This window comes from Lepeophtheirus salmonis, chromosome 6 (assembly GCF_016086655.4).
Source record: "Lepeophtheirus salmonis chromosome 6, UVic_Lsal_1.4, whole genome shotgun sequence".
NCBI lineage: Eukaryota > Metazoa > Arthropoda > Copepoda > Siphonostomatoida > Caligidae > Lepeophtheirus > Lepeophtheirus salmonis.
This window is the reverse complement of record NC_052136.2, coordinates 53,782,189-53,800,178: the sequence shown is the minus strand read 5'-3', so window position 1 is coordinate 53,800,178 and position 17,990 is coordinate 53,782,189. Positions and strand designations below refer to the sequence as shown.

At 31.2% G+C, this 17,990-nt stretch overlaps 1 protein-coding gene across 1 annotated transcript in view; it reads right to left on the bottom strand.

Moving 5' to 3' along the window:
* The window catches only part of LOC121120720 (uncharacterized), a 99,583-nt gene extending 91,473 nt beyond the window's left edge, over window positions 1-8,110 (bottom strand). The window contains exons 1-2 of the mRNA XM_071889690.1: window positions 7,950-8,110; window positions 6,925-7,888 (exon numbers count right to left, since the gene is read on the bottom strand). Of these exons, the coding sequence (XP_071745791.1) occupies window positions 6,925-7,771 (847 nt within the window). The 5' untranslated portion in view covers window positions 7,772-7,888; window positions 7,950-8,110. The remainder of the gene's footprint in view (window positions 1-6,924; window positions 7,889-7,949) is intronic.
* Window positions 8,111-17,990: the final 9,880 nt, after the last annotated feature.

Below are 17,990 nucleotides of genomic sequence, written 5' to 3'. Positions count from 1 at the left end.
AACTTCCATAATGATGAAGTCACGCAAAATACGTTATATATACTTGGATTTGCATAATATAGAAATAAGTACTTTCTACTTATGGATAGAGCCAATCAAACAATGAGTAAGTACTACTGTTGTCACAAAACGAATATATTCGTACCAGTTCTAAAATTAATATTGCTATTTCGATATTTTTTGATACTTTTCAAATAAAATATACAGTAGAAATGACCCAAAGAGAACTTATGGTTATTGTCATATGGTAATAAAATAACCTTTGAAAATATGTATATCTCAAGGAAGTTTTAATGATGCACGTATAGCACGCATCTTATTTTACATTTTCACATAGGCATATATGATTAATCTCCCTATTTAGTCTATTGGGTTACTTTAGAAAAAAAAAAATGTTTCATGCAAAATTACATGTACCGATTTATTTTGATGAAATTTGTATGGGTTATTTAGCTACCACGTGACTCCCTTTGCCATTAGCCATACTCGAAATTCGAAAAATAATGAGACTTAAACTGACCATATACTTTGCTTGACTTAACTAAATTTTAAGGCATATACATATCAAATTAATTTGATAGATAAATTATGTAATCTTCATATCACACCTTATGACTTTAGTTCATTCTACAAACTCAGAAATTCGATGATTTTTTTGTAAAAGATAATCAGAAATGTGGAAATTTTGTGGTTACATCATATACAATCCCATTTTGTATAACATAAATCCGCTGCAGTTACTAGTTCTAATACGAATTGAGTATAGTACCGTTTTAAATGCTTTTGTACCCGGTACCGGGATATCGAATAACATTAGTAAGTACTATTAAAAAATTGCATACATACATATAATATGATGCAAATCTCAATAAAAATTATCTCCATACATAACACAGATTAAAATTTCAATTACATAGACGCGTTAATTCATCTCAACCTTTCTTTTACAATATAAGTATGATGTAGTAACTTTCAAGCATGTATGTACTAGGGTGGTCCGAAAAGTTTCGAACCTCAACATGAAGATAGAAGCATTCGTAAATAAAAGCTAGTCACATCTATTTAGCATTTATTGACAATTACTGATCAAAGTTTCAGTAATTTTGGGCGTGCAGTTGTTATGTTACGTTCAAGTGAGTTGATGTGAGTATTTTTGTCAAAATGGACAAAATCGAATAATGCTCTCTTGGCACAGTTTAGGCGTAATAAATCCGAGTTTTTGTGCGGATTAATTACGGTATATGAAAGTTGGATACACCATTACACGGCCAAAACACAAATACAAAGATTTTCGTCAAATGAAGAGACAATTATTTTGCAGAGAAAAACTCCAAGTACAATTAGGATGGGTAAGAGGGATAATAGTATTGCTAGGAGAAGTGTCTAGATTTACAATGAGACTATATTGAAATATAAAAGTTCAGACAAAATGTCTTGTATCTTTTCAGACCGCCCTTGTTTTGCTTTTTTTAAGCCCTTTTTGACCTAATGGATTCTGAACAAACTAAAAAATATATATTATCCAGAAGATGGTGTCACATTATATAGTTTGAAGGCGCAATATAAACATATATTTGGATTGCTATTCCATATTAATTTATTCTTCTTGCTCCCCAAATTTAATTTTGAATTTATAAATAATATTATGCTATTCAGGGAGTGTTGTTATTTTTGTGCAATGCGCTGCAATTGTTCGATTTTTTGGAAAATAAACTAAAATAAGTTAACAACTAGTGTTGTGTAGTCTTTATTTCGGAATAAAGACCGCAGTTCATTCCTAAAACTTACTGTTCTTAATGACACCACACTATATGCAACGCTTATACCCCGTTTTAACCAGTAACTTTATTATCAAACTTCCATAAAATGCATATTCATGCTTGAATTTATAATCGCATAAATGTTCATAGTTACCTAGATTCTTAAGTTAATGTGCAAAGTATTATATGCTCCTATATATCAAAATGGAAATAAAAGTTATATCGACCTATTTAATATGTATATTAAAAAGGTGTAACTTTAAACCTCCCTGAGTCAGATTTGGGGAATTAAATGAAATGTATGTATATAAATGTATGATGTAATGATATGAATTTTAACAATTTTTTGAGGACGTTACTTGTATCACTTGTGACCTGTATAATAACATGGACATAATCTTAATATTTTTTTATAACATATATTTATATATATATAAATACATGACCGATTTGTTCCAATAATTAATTTTCACACCTAAATATCTACTGGCCATTTTTGTCCATTGTTATTTGATAGTGAATGAATATCATCAGACTAAAGAAGGAATTTGATATAGAAAAATCTACATTAGATATTCAAAAGTCGTGTTGTAGGTAGTTCTTCATTAAAGTGTCAAGGATTGCAAAATATTTATAGTAGCTTATAAAGGATATCTTCATATTTAAAATGAACTATAATAAGGAGAAAAATAAACGTAACACATTCATTAGGGTGCATAAAATACCCCCAAATAGAAAAAGTGATAAGTGAGCTTAATATACTTTTGCAAAAATGTTCTTTTTGCCTCCAGAACAGATTGTGCAAAACTTCAAATGCACTTATCAACAATTTTTTTGTACGGAAGTAATGAGACCTAATTGACACGGAATGTATCTTTTTATCTGCGCTCAGATATGTCTTACCCCATTCTCACAATAGCCAATTTAAAAACGGATAAATGCAAATCATTCTCATACTAAGCTGGGGGTATTTCATAAACTATTGAACAAGCTCTGGTTTTAACATTATCAAGACTATCCATTGAAAATACGAATACGTTATCTCCAATATCAATTCAACTCATCTTTAATCACATCTCTGAATGTAGCTATACTTAATTAATTTTAACTTTGGACCTACTAAATAACTCTCCTCACGGTTTTGGATTGATCTCATAAGTTCTACTAAGATATGGGGAGTTATCTCTGACTTTGGTTAAAAACTTTGTTTCTCTACAAATTTCAAACTAACTGCGCAGTCTTTCATCATTATCAAATATTATATCACTGTAAATATAAATATTTTCAATCATGCATAATTGGGGCTTTGATGCATTTTAATACTCATCACACTCCTTTGTAAGAAAGGGTATGCTATAAAAAGGAAACCGATAATTAACGGGATCTCACTGTACATTGGAGTAAAACACTGAAACTGTAATAATGTTTTAATATATAAGATGCAATCAGATGTGAGAGGATGGAAATACACAAAAATCCCACTATGTATCAAGCAAGGATATAGGTAAACGTAACTCTGATGTTGGTCTTTAACTGTACTTCGAATCTAACAAAGACTTCCACTGAAATCTCCCAAGCAATTATGAGTATTACTATCTATTATCAATGAATTCCCCTATTTTATGCCTATATATTCCCTCCTGAAGAATTAGAGAATAATGATAGCGTCGTTGGAAAATAAGAAACCCTGTTCAAATTGCAACTACAAAAAGGTCATCATCTAAGGTCATATTTTTTCATAACTATAAGTTTTAATAAATATATATCTACATAAATATGTTTAAAGCATCGTTCTTTGACGCCGTCTACGTATGGATATATATTATTATAGGTTACTCCCATATTACTCAAGGGAAGAAGAACAAAATATATTTGTTTGAATATCCAAGAGCTTGAGGAAAAAGAAAACGGAAAGCATGGCTCATTGGCAACAGAAGATAGAAAAATAGATTAACGATGTTAATAGGTATAAAATATATACCTTATAGTAAGTAATACCACATCTGAAGAAAAATGATTGCACATGTTGAAAAAACAACAGTAACAACAAAAATCTTCAACAAAATAAAGTAAAAATTATTTTTATATTTTTTCTGACATTGAAGAAACACTGGAACAGTGTAACATGTCATGTTTATAAGTACATATATATGCATATTCGAACAACTACACAATGAAAGTAAAAACAGAGATATTTCAACTATTTTTTTTTATTGTGTGTATTTGATATCTGTTCGTTTAAAATATTCAATCAAATTTCATTAAGGTAATTAGTATATGTAGTCAATATAGTAAAGGTGTCATATTAAGTGAACATAATTTATCTATGAAATTAATTTGATATGTATATAGAAAAGTTTTTAATTGAGTTAGGCAAAATATATGTATGCATATACATTAGAGAGGTTTAAATTTTTAACTTTTTTCGAATTTCAATAATAGCAAGTGTATAAAAGTAGTTATGTAATAGATAAATAACCTATGACGAATTTTATCAAAATAAAACAATCCTTGCAATTTTGCATAAAACAGTTTTGATATAACATTTTAACCTAAAAAAAATTTCTTTTATTTTGTTCTAAAGTAAACCAAAAGACCAATAAGGGAATATAATACATTATGTTTATTTGAAAATGTAAAAAAAGATGTGTGTTATACGTGCGTCATTAAAATTCCGTGTGATTACAAGCAAAATTTTTGCCTAAGTTATTTTATTTAAAGTTGAAAAACCAGTCTAATATACATAGTATACTTTATTGGGTAGGATAGAAGAATCTGTTCCCCATCTCTATATAACATAACCCCATGATTTGATCAATTTTCTTTAGTTTGTTAGAAGGACTGGGCAGAATAATTGTTCTTCTTTGAGTGAATGGAGATGAACCAGAAGTAACATAAAAATATAAATAACACCAACCATTCATGTTAATATGCGGTAGAGATTCCATGCGTGTATAGGACTACTGAAGAATATCTTTTTTCAACGCATGTTTACTGAAGGATTCATAAATATTTATGTACAAATATATTGTCGGCTCTCATTTTGACTTTAGTGCCCTTTATTTTTGTTGTAATCATCATTTCAAAGGATCTTTTGTAGTTCTTAACTCTCAATACTTATAAATCTATGATTTTTTAAGGATAAGATTGTGTGCAGTTTAATTATTTTATGATAAAGCTATGAAATACCCATATCTATGTTCAGGGTGTTCTGAAGTTAGAGTTCCATAAAAAAATATTCTCAGCCTATAGTTCGTACATGAGGGTGGTATTAATACTTTTTCAATGTTTGAATATTGTCCTACAATTGAGCAATATATAAAGTGATGAAAATAGTGTGTATAATGGGCATATTAAAAAACCAAAAATCAATATGGTAACCCTGACAATTTGAATTTTTTTTTTTGGAGGAGATCAGCTACAATCAACTGTGACAACGGAGGAGTTGGTGAAGGAAATAAATAAGGACGTTGGCAAGAATTACTCCCATGTCGATCCCCAATTCTACTCTGAGTGCAACAAGTACTTACAATTATAACTTTGCAGCCAATCCTCATTCTTAGTCTCCGTCTATTATGAGCACATACGAATGTTCAATCAGGTTTGAATATAATTGAATCTATTGCATAAAGGAAGTTCACTACTCTGGAGTTAAATAATAATGCCAACTGTCAAGAAAAAGTAAATTCCTTCTTCATAAAAAACAGGCCTGCTAAAAAATAACGCGATTTACATCACGGAATATAACACTCAATGTGCTTGTTCGTGTTTTGAACAACTTGGGGATACGCTTTCTCACTGCAAAATATTCTTCCAGAATATTTTGCACATGCAGCATATGCAACTGCCTCCAGGGAGTAATTACTATGCCTGGAATTGCATGACTGTCCTCTTCAACCATACCCTACATTGCAACGTCAAGAGGGTTAAGATCAGTTAAAGAAGGAGGTCAAAAGGTTTTGTACCATTATTTTACTTCATTTGTAGCGTGGCCCGGGGACCCATTCTGCAGTTGCAGACCTTTTGGCATGGGTAAATATACTCTTAGTTTAGCTATATTAAATCTGATGGAACTTCCACTCTTGACCACCGTGTAAACAATTTAAAAAATCCAATAATATTATTACTCCCTGCCAACTAATGAATAAAATTCCTCCCTCAAACTCTTTATACAATAAATATCCTATCACTATATTATAATAAAATCAATAAATCTTAAAAAGTGATTCTAAAATTATGATTTATTTCAAAAAGAAGTTTTTTTTGTAATTCAATCCATTTGATTTTTTTATTATATTTTCAAATGTAACTATAGACTCTAACTAATTGAATTGAAGAAGTAATGAAAGGGGGGAAAGAAGAAAATCGTTGATTCAGATTATGTAGTGAGAGATAAGTTGTAAGTATTGATTTGAATTTGTGTCAAAAAGGGAGATATGTCAAAGCAATGTAATATTATACTCAACACACAAACCACGCTTTTACTTCTAGGTACTTCTTCCATGTATTGTTTTTGTTAGAGAAAGCCCTCAATGCTTTCATTTCTAAATTATTAATCATAAGGCAAAACACTTGTACATATATATGTACGCAGAAATTTACTAACTTTGCATGTTAGTATATTGTAAATGAAGAGTTTTACCATATATGTTATGTATAAAAAAGTGTATGGAAAAGCCAAAAAAAGAAAGGGAACTTTGAAATTGTAAATTTTTATGATTAGGAATAAAAAATGCTATATTTCTTTCTGCAAAGGATACATATGTAATAACCCTATAAAAACTATCATATGAGGCTTATGATTTGTAATGTTTCATGACCATAATATGTACGGTCATATACATACATATTTCTACATGTAACTAGCAAATCTTTATAAACATTTTTTTTCTAAACTTAAAAATACGTCAAACACGAAAAATAGAGCATCCATTTTATTCTTACACATCTGTACATAGAAAAATAAATGTCTCCTCCTTCCCACGTTCCCTCTGATATGTACACAATTTAATAATGTCAAAATGTCATTTGGATACCAGCCAATAGAGATCATAACTTTGTATAAATATTATTCATACACTTTTATCATTTGGTTCAACTCTGATTTCAAATTCAGTGAGAGAAGTAAGGTAGGAGAATACATAAAACACAATTAATTTCTTACCCCCTTTATCCCGCCGACGATCTACACAAATTTTGCTCACGTCCGTCTCCTGGGGTTTTCGAAGATTACTATCCCATGTCCGTGCAGTAGCCACGACACTAGCACTCCAAATTCCAGAGTCATCAACTTCTTCCTCTGTCCAGGGCATCCATTCTTCAACATTGGATGATGTGTTGGTGGTGGTAGTTGTTGTTTTGGTTGAAGTGGTTGTTGCTTTCTGTTGTGACGTCATGACCTCGTTTCGTATTCGAAGCTCTCTTTCGAGCCGTTTTAATTCAGAATTTTCGTCTTGAGTCTCTACCCTAGACTCCGCCAGAAAGGATGAAGAAGAGAGCTCCTCTGATTTCTTCTTGTTATCAAGAAACTCGGAATCCTCTCTAAAACGTGATAAATACTTTCGTAGACTTGATGTGTGTGGTACATTTGACTTTAAGGACCCTTTTGGCTCAACGACTTTCTCTGAAAGAATGTTTTTTGAAGTTAATTTTGCTTCACCACCTTTCCAAATTGTTTCCTCTTTATGTGACGTCCTTTCTTGTAAACTAGGAGGAGACTTTGCTCGAAAACGTGACCATGTTTTACTCATTGACGAAGATATTTTTTCCTTCTTAGGAACTGCTTCAGTCTCCTTTATAGGATCCATGCCACCTGACATCACAACTCTCTTTTCTTCTCCTCTATGGTACTCCTCATCTCTTGTTCGACGAAATGACTCTCTTAACCAATCATTGTCTTTGAATATTCGTTTCTTTCGATGAGATGTAGCCGAAGACTCATCTTCCTCATCATCAGATTTCTTAGAGGATGATTTTTTCTTAAAATGCTTTGGGCTTTTAAACGGATCCATATGTATATCCCTTTTTGTATCTTTTAATATATCTTTATGACCTTTTTTTATCACAAAAAAGGAAAAAGGATAAATTCACTTCTATACCACTGAATTCAAACACACGTGGCCTGGGAACTAAAAGTCAAACATTATTTTTCATGTTTTTACTACCTTTTTTTTTAATCTGAAAGCATACTTTTTTTTCGAAAATAATAATAAACAGAAAAAAATAAGAAGAACTTTTCTGGGAGACAGCGGGTTACGTGAGCAGCAGTATGAGGTTGATCGTATTTATTTTTTCCCCAGTACTACTACTACTACTACAAGAGTATAATCGAGCGCCTGACTTTTCTCTTCTCCCCCCTTTTTTTTTTTTTTTTTTTGCAAACTACGGTCGTTAAGTAGGGCGGGTGCCAGAGGAGTTGTTGCTAGTGAATATGGGTGTCTCTTCATTTTATATTTGTTCACTCACACACACAATATACCCATTTGTATGTATGTTTTAGGTTCTTTTTGTACACAATGAAATTATTCATACGTCAACGTATGAATTGTTGCTAGAGGAATAGAAAAAAGCATAATATTTGTATGTAGATCCGTGTTCAGAGAGTTTGGTATCTTGCTTTCACAGTACAAATAGTGTACATTCAAAAGAGAAAGCTATAACAAAAAGAAGAATAAAAATTGCGCATATCAAACTGGTCATTTAAAATGTCAATTCAGTTTAATTAACATAGTCATAAATCATATAACACACTTTTTTTCTGGGAATTTATCCATACGATCAATGAAGACTTTCTTATACTTTTTAAATATCCATTTAAATATATTAATGAAGAAGAGAAGAGTGGCAAAGTTAGTTGATGATGCATGGGAGGAACAATGATGCAACAATTTCTTAAAAATATACTTTTGAATTGAAAATACAATTGCTATGTTCATGACTTACTCATATTTAACCAAGGATTAAATAGCATTTTATACATTTTTCTATGTAATAAATCTCTAATTAATTTGCACTATGTTTTGATTTGATGTGAATCAATAAATTTTTTGTCAGGTTTTCATATACGAGTAGTACAAAGTTTTTATATGTGTAAAAAATCACATCAAAATAAGCAAATTTTTTATTAATTTGTTAAGAATATTCAGTAATTATTCCTTTGTCCCAAAGTTAAACAATAACTTATATTTTTATTTTATTTACGGTCCTATAATAAAAGCCTCTTTTTACAAAAATAATTCTAGTTACATGTTAATTGATTTCAATAAGAGTAAGATAAATAGTTGTAAATCTTCATACAAGCCTGTTCAAGTAAATTAGGACTACCTTTAACTGCGTCCTGATTAATAAGGGAAGCAAGTAGAGGTTTGAAATTTTATTTACATGCTCTAATAATAAAAAAATCATTGAATGTCTTTGCCATTTTTGCCAATCGTTAGCTTGATACAGGCACTTAAGAATTAGCTGTTCTTTACCACGTCTGTTGGTAGTGATGGCCAAGTTAACTTATGTTTTTAACGAGTTAAGTTAAAGTTAATCATTATTTTATATTTTAATAACTAGTTGAGTTAAATTTAATTTTGATTTCTATAAAGATTAACTATTTTTTTAATTAGTTAGGTTAAAGTTAATTTCAAGTTTTTTTAACTAGTTCAGTTTAAGTTATTTTACTTTAGAGTAATATAAGTTAAATTAACTTACAGAATGTTGCTCAAGTTAATGTTAATTTCAATGTTAAAAATAACTATTTAAGTTCAAGTCAATTGAGAGATGTATAAAGGCTACATAATAAAAGTTGTTATGTTGGTCTTGCCCAACTCTGTCAGTGGGGGATGATGGAGGCCTACCAAGAGTCGATGATATGATATGAATTGGCAAAGACCTTCCTCTCTTACTTCTCTGAAAAGAAGTAATCTATGGAATTCAAATAGGAGAAGTTAGATGGCTATGTATGGGTGTCCAAAAGTGGCACTTTCTCTTCTTTCTACAAATTTTGGATATTGCAAGCCTTGTGAGAGGGAGCCGAGTCTTGTTGAAACAGGAACTCGATACCTATGGCCTCAGCTTTCATCCAAGGTATCACTAGGTCAGACAGGAGTTCAACATCGGAACCCACACTCTCCTTTGACTAAAAGAAGATGGGGGTATGACACTACCGTTGCTCTCAATGACCTCAGTGGTAATGAGGCTGGCCGGAAACTTGGTTTTAAAGACGTGGGGGACATAGCTCTCTCTGTGGTCAACCACCTGTCGTTCTGAATGTTGTGGGATTTGCCGCTAGTCCATTGTTTCTCAACCAGATTAAAAATGATTTAGTTACCATGGGACTTCAAATCATTTAGCAATTTTCTTCCTTGGAAAACCCAGGTGGCCTTCCTTCTTGTCTTTTGTAGAGGCAGTATGACTAATTATCAGGTTTGTGTTGATGGCCTTAGATACTGTTGTACGGCTTAATTGGCGCTTTTTGGCAAGATTGTTAATTAGAGTACCAGGAGATGACTTCAAGGAACATTTCAGGGCAACGAGGAATATGAGAGTGCACTTTGTATCACTACAGAACTTGTGGGCTTTTCTACTTTACGCCAAATCCTCCTTCAAGTGGTAGCAGACTGTGCTCTTTGGATATCTGAGGATCTTCTTGATGTAGGCTGGGCTGTGTCTTGCACAAGAAAACTCGATGATGGTGTTCTCGGATATCGTATATACTTGTTTTGAATTAAAAGTTGCTCAATTAACTTAATGCTAAGGCTCACCGTCTCTCTTTAAAATTGAAATAAACGAGTTAAAGGATTTCCTTATTATTCAGGATGTAGTATAGTCCGGATTTATCTGTACGACTGGTATGTTAAAAATAGGAAATCGAAAAAGGATATGGTAACCTTGACAATTTCAAGAAAGTTTGAGAGAAGAGGAGATTAGCTGTAAGGACGTTTTAGCTGCAATCAGCTATAAGAGGAAATAAATAAACACCAAAATTCCACTCTGTATATAGCAATACTTACTTCGATGTCAACCCTTATATCTAATCTTAGTCCAACAAGGAATTACACTTAAACCTCCCGAAAAATCATCAGTTCTAAACTCCATAATTAATGGGCACAAAAATTCGTGGCCCCACTTTATATTCTAATGTTCTCTCTTCAATAGTTAAATAATATGTTGCATAATGATAAAACTTTAGAGAAAACTAAGCATTGCTCAGATTAACAAAATAAAAAAAATATAACACATGTATTAGGTCATATTTCTACAACTTTAAGTAACTTTAAATTATCAGAATAACATCAACTTTTAATTGATATTACATATGAATGTCCAAAATATTTGTAGAAAATTCATAAATGTAAATTCAAAAATAAGGATTAGATTCTTTTTTTTTGCCATAAATATCCTTCTACACTGCTACTAACAACAGTAAAACATCTCTCCAATCATTGACTTCATAATACTATTGCAAGGTGAAATGGGGAAAAAATTTAAATTTGATTCGTATTTGACAGTAATTTTGATATCCTATTACGTTTTTGTATCAGTATTTTCAATAATGAGACGACCAAGTCAACTTGGATTATAAGTGAATGTTATATATATAATTTTTTTTTGTCCGTCATAATATATTTTAATCCAAAGAAATGATTGTTTACTAAATTTCACCCAATAAAATTCATGAAAGTGTAGATACTAATCAAGTTATATAAATAATTCAAATTTCATCTATTTAAATTGAGATCATTCAAGCCATTTGTAAATAGTCAAATTGGAACAAAAAAAGTCATTCTTTAATTTACTGAAGGCGTAATAAAAATAGTCTTTAAAGTTTAAAACTGTTCCAACATCATTTCTTTTATAAATACACAACAGAAATTCTCTTGGTATAGTCTAAATTAAAGACTCTCAAAACATCCTAATGTTCTTAAATAACAAATTTCCTCTTTCCCAAATAAGAAATAATTATTTTTATTTACTACTCTTTTTTTCCCCCTCAAAATATACATACATATATTTACTTTCTATTGGGTAGCTAATTTTTAAAAGAACATAAACCACACTACCCATTCTTCTTCCATAATAATAATAATAAAATCTATAAATATTTGCAAGAAAAATGTATGCATATATGTATAGCTCTATACATAAGACCTCATGCAGAATATAAACTGCATTGGGCCTATAATTAACAAGAAAGAGAATAACATATATGATTAGCATAATATATATTTTTCTATTTATTTATTGGGTATTTACTTAACTAATTTGATCTGTCTAAATATTATAGCTTATACATTTTTCCGTATAAAACCCACTACGTAGATTAATGCGTTTACAAAACTATCTAATTTTTTTTTGAAATTGACATCCGTGTCTATTTATAAGAACAAAAACAATTTGATGTTGTTTTTGAATCGGTCAAGATTAAAGAGTTTTGAGCTACAAAATGAGAACTAACTGAGTTACTATTCATGAAAATGGTTCCATACAACAACTCACAAATTATATTTTGAATTAAAAGAACAGCAACGTGGTTTTAGCACTTTTCGAGGATGCAATACGTTTGCACCTCTGGAAGGTCATAAATAATTAATTACATGTTTTTCTGTTGAATGACCATTTGATTATATATTTGCAATTGCAAACATGTGACCCGTCAATATAAAAGGAAGCTAGAACAATTTCTCAAAATTGAGTCTGCATTACATAAGTATTCTTTTTTCAAATTCTGTTAATTTTATCAACATATTATTCGCATTCATCCTCTTGAGGTACTGTAATTGTCTTTAAAGTAGCTACAATTGATGTCACAATAAGAAAATACAATATTGACTGCTTTCATTTGGGAGCTAATAAGCTAGATAAGTATTTTAATTAAATCAGAGTTCTAAGCCTTGTAAAAGTTATTGGGTATCTTAACCCTCATCATACAAATTAGAATACAAAGCCTATTATTGACTCAAGTAAGTCTACTTATAAAATATTAGGGTGTAACTCTTTGCCTGAAAAGTCCCGACCTTTTGGTTTTTTTTAAAATTAATATATATTTTTTTTCACTTTATGGAGTGGAGAGACCCATTACACTTTTCAATCAATTACATAGCTTTATTGGTATTTTTTCCCATCAAGAAGAAGTGTAAAATTAAAAGACGAGATTGTTTTTGATTTATTGTTTTGGGAATAACAAAAGTAGCGTATCATTTAGCACAATAACTCACAAACTAAAGAATTGATTTTGATGAAATGTTGACAGTTGTTTTTTGAAGGATGGTACTACCTGACAATGGGGTGAATCGAAAAAAATAGCCCCTATTATGTGTAAAGACCGGAGATTTTCAACCCATGTGTTATATATATGAAGTAAGAAATAAATTGTGATATTCTCCTTATCCATTCTTTTTTTAAATGTTGTTCTTAGGTTTAAGTTTTGAGTAAAAAAAAAAGTCAAGCAAATATGATATGCATGGCATTATAGGCATATACGTACGTCAATATGTTGCTTCATAGATATCTTAGTGATATAACATACTTCAGTGGGAGATAGAAAAAATGGAATGATAATATGTAAGTAGTATGTAATAGGTACAAAGTAAGATAAATAAAATAGAAGCAGATGTGACTTAGAAATGTTATGTGTTTGAAGAGATTCTTCCTTTGCTTCTTCGCTTCTTTTAATGCAGGAAATGTAATTTCATATGGAGTGAGAAGGGGAAGATTAAGGTAGTTAGTGAAAGAAGGGAAATCAACAAATAAGCTCATAATGTGCTGTGCCAAGGTTTGTACAAGACATCATTGTTTGAAGAAAGGGAAAAAAGAGATGAGTTATTTGTTACACCATATGCGTACGTACATACTAGGCAGTAAGGTTGGGTTACGTTTAGGATTGAGACCGTTAGAGCTTTTATTACAACGAACTAGTGTTGGATCGGTCCTAGTCGAAGTGATTGCATAATCATTCTCACCACCTTTGAGTATTTTTATTTTTTACCATTCAACTGTCCGTCCTAGCTATCTTTTTATACTCTTTACTCCTAGATAGGACTGAAGAGTATATATAAATACAGGGTGCAAAAATTAAGATAACCTATTAGAATGTTAATAGCAAGTTTATTTTGGACACTACGACATTTAAACTCAGTACATATAATTTCAATTAAATTTTTTATGCCATAGAAAAATTTCAATCAAAATGGCCACATCCAGCCTTCAAATTTGCCGTCAAATGGCGACAAAAGTCCTTGACAGGGGCACATACAACTTTAAAACCAATTTGGTTCCACACCTTAACCAGGATCTTCAATTTATTATGGATCTTTTTACATGACTTTTGCCTCAAGAATGCACCAGTCAGAATAGTCCAAATCTGAGGAGTTTTAGGGCATTCTTCATAAGATAAAAGGCTTGGAAAATTCGCTGTGAGCCAGTCCTGTCTGATGCTGGTGGTTCCATCTTTCTGGAAGGTCCAATGCACATTTCTAAGCTCATGACTCATTGACATGAGTATCAAGAAAGTCCTCAATGTAGTTAATGGCATTTACTTTGACACCAGATGTAATCTTTTCTCCCTCCCAGATATCTGCCCAATTTTTTGGTCTCTACGAAAGTTAATAGAAATGCAAGGTTATACCATAACGCTTTCTTAACTGATGTTTGACTCTCACCATGCTTTGTAATAGTGACGTCAAAGAATATATACTGTTACTATTAATCATATAATTTTTAGTATTTTATGCTTTTAATAAACTGTTGTTTTACTCTATGACGTCAAAATCTGCCAATCTTGCCCAGCAGTCGGTACGGTACATCAAATTGAAAATTACATGACGGTAACCTTGTTCTGTAGCTTGTCTCTCTGAAAGAAGTTACGAAAAAACTTCAACAATCGAAATAATGTAGTTATAACAACGTACTTTCAGTTGTTGTAGATACCATAAAAGACCAATAATGACTGAGAAACTTTATTAGGACTGGAATGATAGGAATGCAGTCTTTTTAGTTTTTTAGACGGATCCAACACCATAATGGATTAATTTTGTACTTTTGTGAGGTTTAGTAGAGACTGGTCTCATTGAAATTCGATATATACGGAATTTTTGGGTTAACTGTTGATGGCGTCATGTGTGTTACCAAATTGTGAACATGGCTACAAGGACATTACATGAAGGTTAAATTGTTTCATATATTTATAACTCGTAAAATTGGATGACCGAGGAAAATGGATCCACAGATTAAGACTGTAAAAATAGGTTCAAGACTTAAAAACGATTAAACTTTGATACATATCTGTCAAAAAAAAAACATACGGGAGAGGACTCAAAAATTAGAAAATTTTAAAAGCCTTTTTTTGCTTCTCCATATTTTTATAATGTCCCATTTTTATGGCAAGCTATTGAAGCAAAGGGAAGTAATTTAACATTTTCTATACTTTTTATTCAATATGTTCCCCTCCATTCTGAAGGATGACTTCAATACTTATGCTTAAAAGTTATTGAATGTATAACTGCTTTTTATTAATTCATTTTTCTTTTTAAATCAATAAACTAACTAGCAAAAAGTAACAAAAACTCTATCTTGAGTATGGATAAACATATTAAAAATTAATTAAAACATGTTATCTTTAAATTCCCACCTAAATTAAAATTTATTTTTTTAAGTTACGAAAATATTCTCTTTGCATGATGTTCACTTTGTAATATAGCTGTCTAATAAATCATGTACTTCACTGTGTTTTTGTGTTGTACATATGTCTGCATGCACTCATATAATGGGGAGAGAATACAGGGAATAGCTCAGACCTCCTGCTTATTTCTCATCCTAGGATTAGACTTGTCTAATGATGCTTTAACTTTTATATTTGCATATCGGAATAATTATTTTTAGTGCTTGAAGGAAATACCTAACTATGTATACAATAAGAGTTATATGATAACATTATCATAGAAATAATCCCTGATTAATAGTGTGTATCTAAATTCGACAAATATTTGCCATTTTCGATTTATAGATCACCTAATGTTTTATAAATGCTGTCTTCTTAGATTAGTTGAATAATTTATGTAATAGAATTTTTTTAACTACGGATTAAATTATTGTTATATTGCAATTTAATACAAAATGTCCATTATTCAACACCTTGTCATATAAACAAAGCATTTGAGACCAGTTCAGTGAATAAATGATTAATGAATATTTTTTGAATTTTTTGTGGTAGTTGCCTTGAACATACGTGTATATAATAAAATATCTACTATAATATAATATTATAGTTCATGTATGTATGTATGTCCGCTAAAAAAACATACCCAGGTTATTATTTTACAAACAGAGACAGAAACAGCCATTGGACATAAAATAAAAGTTGTTTAAAATTTTATGTTACGTATCTAAAGCTAGGTTTCTCTCTAGGCGGGCCAAATTGCTGGGTTCAGGAAGCGAGTTTTTTTTTTTTCATAAAATAAGATCAATTCCCCGTGTCTCAAAGTTTTTTTTTAGATATTAGTTGTAGAATTAAAAAAAAAAAAAAAAAAAAAAAAAAAAAAAAAAAAAAGGGGAGAAGGTATATTAAAAAATATAAATTAAAGAATGGAATAAGGAAGAATATTAGCGAGTTTGTCTTAGTATGTATTAATAAAATATTTGATATTAGTACCTCTTAGTATTATATAATAAAATAATATCTGAAAATTTCTACTAATGTGTCTATTTAGATATTGAATAATTATCAATGACAGGGCCAGCTTTAGGGGGCTTTACCTACTTTTGATTATAACAAGTCAGAGCCTGTACTAGGTAAATTGTATGAACATAATTATTAAATGTGTAATTCTAAAAAAGGAATTGGAAAGAATTAAAATTGTCTTTGTTAACAAAATATTTTGTTTTTTACAAGATAAAATCCCATCAGTCATTGGGGCCGTTCCTTAAAACGTTGGTCCTTTGAACTAACAGTATTAGAACTGATTTAGAAAAGACGAAATAAAGTTGAGTGACGTCTTCAAGGATAAAAATTCATCACTTTTAGGACTATTATGCAGGAATCAACTTGACCAGACCGATACTGAACTGGACTAGACTGCAGTGTTCAGTACTAAATACCGACACATCACTATGCACATGTATAAGCTTTTACAATTCTTTGATTTTTATAGAAGAAGAATAAAAAAAGGTGAATTCTCAACTATAAAAACTGCTACTTGGAGGCTTTTTCAATAGAAGAATATAGTTAGATATTCAGACTTTAGCTTTTTTTATATCCCCCATCCTTTCTTTTACAAAAAATAAATAAATATATATATATATAAAGAAGCTCAAAATAAGTAAGTTAATTATTCCCAACTGTGAGGCTATTCTTCAATAATACTATGAAAAGGTTCAAAGTTTAACAAAAAATAATTTGAATTCAAGCAAACAACGTTCCATACACTATGTTATATTGATTAATAATAGTAAAAACATCAATAACTGACAAAAAATAAATACAAATCCAATTTTTATAATAGTAAAGGGAGCGGGGATCAAATTGTCGCCAAAATATTTTTCTACAAAAAACGACACAAAATATACATTTTTTAACTTTTTATTGAAAATCAAAACTATGACGAGCATATAGATATAGAGTAGCCATTCATTCGATATAATCACCGTTGGCATCAATAACGGCCTCAATATGGCCTCTGAACCGGCTGCAGGCTCTTCTGACCATCTGATTGTCCATGTTGCCAAATACCTTCTTCATGGAGTCCATCAGGCTGGCCTTTGGTGCTATGGGGATGTCTGTTGGTATGTCTCTCGATATAGCCCCAGACAAAATAGTCCATAGGATTAAGGTCGGGAGAGTTAGGTAGCCACAAATCCTTGGTTACGACGTCATAACAGTTCTCGGTTCACCACTGCATGGAGATTTTGGACACATGGCAGGGTGCTGAGTCCTGTTGCCACATTTAGGGCCTGTCCCCATGTCCTTCATGGAACTGGTATGGTCATCCTCAACCATCTTCTTCACCTTGTCGACAAAGTCGGTGTCCCTGACCTTCCTGTGGGCGCCCTCCTCCTTGGGTGCCCTCTTTATGGTGGCATCAACATCCCAGGTGTCCTCTAGCTTCTTACAGATACGCTGAACAGTCTGTAAATTTACTCCTAATGTTGAAGCAATCGTTGAATTGGAGATTTCACCTCCATTATTAACCAATGCTATGACTACGGCGGACCTCGAAAGCTCCTCGTTTCACTTATAGCTCTTTATCT